The 5646-nt window shown below is 51.3% G+C and overlaps 1 protein-coding gene across 1 annotated transcript; it reads left to right on the top strand.

The window, feature by feature from the left end:
• LOC8066020 lies at positions 227 to 2801 on the top strand. The gene has a single exon (XM_002447440.2). The coding sequence runs from the start codon at positions 772 to 774 to the stop codon at positions 2536 to 2538; it is 1767 nt and encodes a 588-aa protein (XP_002447485.1). The 5' UTR covers positions 227 to 771; the 3' UTR covers positions 2539 to 2801.

The following is a 5646-nucleotide window of genomic DNA, read 5'->3' as shown; positions in this document are numbered from 1 at the left end:
AAAACGAGTCTGCTCCAAAGTCCACCCGGCTTTTCAAACGCAACTGCTCCAAAGTCCAACACAAATTTCCTTCCACACAGGCGAGCCCCCACCCACATGGTCTCTCATCCCACTGACAATCCGGTCCCACATATTCCATGGCCCCACCCTCCAGTTCCTTTGGGTCGCTTTCCCTCCCTCCGTCGTGGAAATGCACGGGGAAAGTTTTACCCGGGCCGCCGTGACGCCGGGTGCAGATTTGCAGAAGCAGAGCCAACCACTGCACCTCTGCTGTCCATGGCGGCGGCTGCTTGCTCTGCTTTTCTTGCCTTGCTCCCGCTCCATCAATGGCGTCGCCTCCCGCATCCAAATCTCACACCTCGTCGTCGTAGCTATTAGCCTATTACTACTACTAGCTTCGTCTCCCCCTGACCTGGCTCATTCTTCTTCCTCCTCGTCCCCTTCCTCCTTCCTCCCTCTCCCGTCTCCCACCTTGGGGTCTCCTAGCGCACCACCCGAGAAATGCTCTTCTCTTTTTCCGGGTTTCCATTCTACCAGTACCAGTGCCTTGTCTCCGAGTGTTGACATCTCTCTGCGTGCTCTGGCCCCGCCATTAATCGCTTCCTCTTCCTGCTGCTGACCCAGGGCAGCTAGCCCCCAGTCACGCACACACGAAATCCAAGCGTTCCAATTCAATTTCAAATCCCCTTTCCTTCTTGGCTGCCTTCGCTGCAAAAGCCAAGAATTTTTCTTTTTCTGATTTGAGCGCTCGACGCGTCCGGAGGAGGAGTCATGGTGGCGGAGCCGCTGGTGCGCAAGGTGCTGTCCATGACGACGCTGTCGTCGTCCTCCAACTCCTCCAAGAAGAAGGCGCGGCGGGCGGTGAGCGCCAACGCCAACAAGAGCGGCGGCACCGAGGTGGTGGCGGCGGCGGCCAATAAGGGCGACGGCAGGCTGGGCATCCTGTCCTTCGAGGTGGCCAACGCGATGTCGCGCGCGGCGAACCTGTACCGCTCGCTCTCCGACTCCGAGGCGGCGCGCCTGCTGGGCCCGCTCTGCCTCGGCTCCCACGCCGTGCGCGCGCTCGTCCTCGTCCCTGGCGCCGACGACGACGACGCGCGCCTCCTGGCGCTCGCGCTCGCCGAGAAGCTCGACGCGCTCAACCGCGTGGCGGACGTGGCGTCGCGCCTCGGCCGCAGCCGATGCACGGCCCCCGCGCTCATGGGCTTCGACCACGTCTACGCCGACCTCCTCGCCGGCCGCTGCTCCGACTCGGGGGCCGCGTTGTTCACCGTCGCCGTCGCCTCCGCCTCCGACGCCGCGTCGCTCGTGCGCAAGCTCGACCGCCTCGCCGCCGCCACCGCCGCGCTCTACGCCGAGCTCCAGGCGCTCGCGGAGCTCGAGCAGTCCACGCGGAAGCTGCCCACCGACGAGGCCCGCCGCGCGCTCCAGCAGCGCGCGCGGTGGCGCCGCCACGACGTGCGCAGGCTCAGGGAATCGTCGCTGTGGAACTGGACCTACGACAGGGCCGTGCTCCTGCTCGCGCGCGCCGTCTGCGCCATCTACCACCGCATCCGCCTCGTCTTCGGCGACCCCATGCTGGGAATCGACCTGCTGGCCGTGCGACCGGCCAGTGAGTTGTCGGGGCAATGCGACCAAAGCGGCCGGCGGCTCTCCGGTCCGGTGACAGCAGCAAATTCAGGCCCCGTCCAAAGCAATCTCAGCGATGGCGGCAAGTCAGGGCCGATTTCCAGAGTCGTTCCAGACACGTCGCGGCCAGTGAATTTCAGGTCATCAGGCTGTGGAGCAAGCCCGGGGAAGATGTTCATGGAGTGCTTGAGCTTGAGCAGCTCATCAGTGTCATGGAAGGATGGGTTCGAGGATGAGTTCTTGGAAGATTCCAGCTGCATTAGCACAATCAGATCAGGGATGCTTGTGCCATTCAGCAGCGAGCAGGGGGTATCATCGACGACAACAACGCCATCATCCAAGAGTGGTCGGATTGGCAGAAAGGCACCACCGTTTGGTCCCAAGAGCACGGTGACGTCGCTTGCGCCGCCGTCCACCGTCGGCGGCTCCTCTCTGGCCCTGCATTATGCAAACATTGTGATCATCATCGAGAAGCTGCTCCGGTACCCACATCTTGTTGGTGAGGAGGCACGGGACGACCTGTACCAGATGCTGCCGTCGACTCTGAAGGTGGCGCTGAGGAAGAATCTGAAAACATATGTGAAGAGCCTGGCGATCTACGATGCGTTCCTCGCGCACGATTGGCGGGAGACGCTGGAGAAGACGCTGGCATGGTTTGCTCCAAAGGCGCACAACATGATCCGGTGGCAGGCCGAGAGGAACTTTGAGCAGCAGCAGATTGTGTTCAACGGGAATGTGCTGCTGCTGCAGACGCTGTATTTTGCTGATCGAGAGAAGACAGAGGCAGTGATCTGTGAATTGCTTGTCGGCCTGAATTACATCTGCCGGTATGAGCAGCAGCAGAACGCGCTGCTTGATTGCTCGAGCAGTCTCGACTTCGATGATTGTGTGGAGTGGCAACTTCAGTAGAACCAAGGTCAGGTTTTCTGCTCTGTTCCATAGTGTACAAGTGATATGAAACAGCAAAGGGTACTTGTAGTTTGGTTTTGCTTGTTTCTCTTTTCTTTTTCCACTTTGTTTTTGGTGCATTTTGCACATGAGATCGCCATCTATTGTTAGATGAAATATAGAGCTTTGTTGACTGGAAAGACCCTGATTCTAACTCTGGCTGTACATAGTCTTGTTGAATCCTTGTGTGAAGCAACCAGAAAACAGGTTTGTTACTTGGTAAACTTGCATCAAATGTGTATGATTGAATATATTTTTCAGCGATTAGAAAAAAATGTGACATGGTAATCTAGTCAATGAGCTGGTCCTATGTCTCACCTCTAGCATTTGGAATGTTGAGACAATGAATATTAAGTCAGTAACTTAGTCATTTGTTTTTCGTCAGCCTGGGACTTTGCAAAAAAGCACATCTGGAAAAGCTAAGATACAATGTAACTGTGTTACATAAAGGTCTAGCATTAGCCACTAGTTTAGGAAGTATAATAGTAATATCTGTGTAGTAGTTGTTGATGCTAACCCACTCATCTCAAAAGGGAATCATATCATTTTCTGCTTACCTTAAAGCGTGGGTTTAGTTGGTAGGTCAATTAGTTTACCTTCTCTGAAGGATTTCCCACCTGTTGGCCATTTTGTCATTTTGTTGGTCAGAAAGCAGTCAACTGAAGATAGCAAGACAACAGGGTGAAAAAATTGATCCGAGAATAACAAAGCTTTTCGAAATTGAAATGAGTCATGAATCAACCTGCTATGCATGCTGACTTGAGCTGTTGAGTGCTACTCTGCACCAGGGCTCTCGATCGTTTTCAGAGGGCTGGCATGTACGCTGCTCATCTGACCTTGGAGCAAGTTGGTATGGTATTACACAGTAAGCATTCATTCGCCATCAGTAAATTTGGTACAGTACTATTCTTGGTTATAGGTTGATGAATGATGAGTACAGCAATTTGTAGCTGTACACTGATATACTGTCGCTGACTTTCCACTCCCCGGTCTTCTTGTACTCAGTTACATCACATGCATTCACATTGTATTTCGTCGTTGTATATATGTTTAATTGGTTTCCAAAACTGTTAATTTCAGCAATATATATTACTCCATGATCAGCAATATTATATATATTACAGGTCACTGCATCATCAGAGATGTACTACTATTGCCACATGATACTACCACTTACCAACACACAGAGACCATAATGTGGGGATGTTGTTTGCCTTTAGGGATGCATGCAGGCTTTTCCTTGGGCCGTGTTTGTTCTTAAAGGGAAAAATTTCGCGACACTGTAGCACTTTCGTTTGTTTGTGATAATTATTGTCCAACCATGAACTAACTAGGCTTAAAAGATTCGTCTCGTTAATTCCGACCAAACTGTACAATTAGTTTTTATTTTTGTCTATATTTAATACTCCATGCATGCGTCTAAAGATTTAATCTAACGGAGAATCTTGAAAAAATTTGAGTTTTTGGCTGGAAGTAAACAAGGCCCAGGTCTGCATTGGCAACTACACGGCTACACCATTGCCATCTCCCAATGAAGCGTTTGGTTATGAACAAATGGGATGCCATCGTCTCGCAGGAGTACTTGCAAGAAGACTTGATTAGGGTTGCCAGGCGTGGTTGGGGACTGATTGGGACGCAGGTGATGGGTGTCCCTGTGGTCCGAGCTGGGGGAGTTATGGTTTCTGTTACCCATCGGTGCCCTACAAATGTACGTAGGGATTGGATTAGCATATCGGATCCACCCCATCCGTGCTCGGATTACAGCATTTCTGAATTCCGAGTACCACCAGCCCACTGTCAGCACAGAGATAAGTGATGTTATTAGATTGGGAAGAGGGAAATTTGGAGAGACAAATGGATACGTTTGACTCCCTAATACGCAAGTCACATCTTGCCTTGCCCAGCTAGGAACTGGAAAAACCATGTACTGTTTACTGATTTATTGTGAGAGAAAAATATTGCTAAATGGCTGGAGCGAACAAGCTGGGAATTAGCTTGGTTCCTTTGCCTTTCTGTCTTGATTTCCGTGCAAGCCAGTTTTCCCTCGCTGAAGTGCAAGGTTAAGCTCACCTGGCTGAGCACAGGCAAGGATAAACATCCAAACATTATCTCGGGAACAGCAGCTGGTGGTGGGTGGTGGTGCCAATCGGCAAAGCTCGAGTGGTACCAGCACTGAAGCTGCGTTGTTGGCGGCTCACCACCATCTCAAAAGGCTGTGTCAGCTTTGAACTGCATGGCGTACAATCAGAATCAGTTCATGTGAGGGGAATCTGAATCTAGTGATGAACTGAGCATGAGCAATCGAGCACGAGGAAGTAATAATCCACTCAGCAGCTCAATCCAGCCATGTTCAAGATCCAATAGTGACTTGGGCCTTGTTTAGTTCCAAAATTTTTTTGCAAAATAGACAACGTAGCACTTTCGTTTGTAATTGATAAATATTGTCCAATCACCATATATATATGAGGGCCCTTCCTATCCTTTCCTATCATAAGCTCTAAGGAAACAATTGCAGAGGGAGAATAAACTGAAAAAACGGCCGTGTAACTGAAACAAATGCTCGACAGGGACTCGCTGTTCATTGAGCATTAAGAGTTTCTGATTAGACGGCGCTCACTAATGGACATGCATGTAGATTGGAGAGACAGAGACATGCCAGGCTGTGCTCATGTGACGGCTTTACCTGTTGCTACACTGCACGGCCCTGCACTGCACTGCATTGCTCTTCCATTTGGATGCAGATCAGTGCAGTCCACGGGCAGGCGCTGAACCTGAACCACTCGGTGCAGGACAACAGTAACTGCAATCTCTGTCTGCTAGTCTGCTGATGATGAGTTCTAAGCTCTTGCCTGCCGCTGCAGCTGCTGGCTGCTGCCGCCATTGCAAACACTGGTGAGATTTTTTAGCTTCTGGGACGCGTCGCTCGTTTTTGAAACAGAAGGCGCCGAATTCTTACAGTTTACAGAAGGGGTTATTGTTCAGAAATCATTGCCTAAGCTCTGAGTTCGGCACCATTTGAGGGTCAACTTATCAGTCGGTGTTTAGAGGTGATAATACCCAGAGGGATTT

The sequence above is a fragment of the Sorghum bicolor genome, chromosome 6 (assembly GCF_000003195.3).
Source record: "Sorghum bicolor cultivar BTx623 chromosome 6, Sorghum_bicolor_NCBIv3, whole genome shotgun sequence".
NCBI classification, from domain to species: domain Eukaryota; kingdom Viridiplantae; phylum Streptophyta; class Magnoliopsida; order Poales; family Poaceae; genus Sorghum; species Sorghum bicolor.
Note: the sequence above shows the minus strand (reverse complement) of the source record. Positions and strands in the feature narration are given on the sequence as shown.

What these genes read in the sequence shown, in the direction of transcription:
- LOC8066020 (XM_002447440.2), top strand. Translation starts at nt 772, where the DNA reads ATGGTGGCGGAGCCGCTGGTGCGCAAGGTGCTGTCCATGACGACGCTG.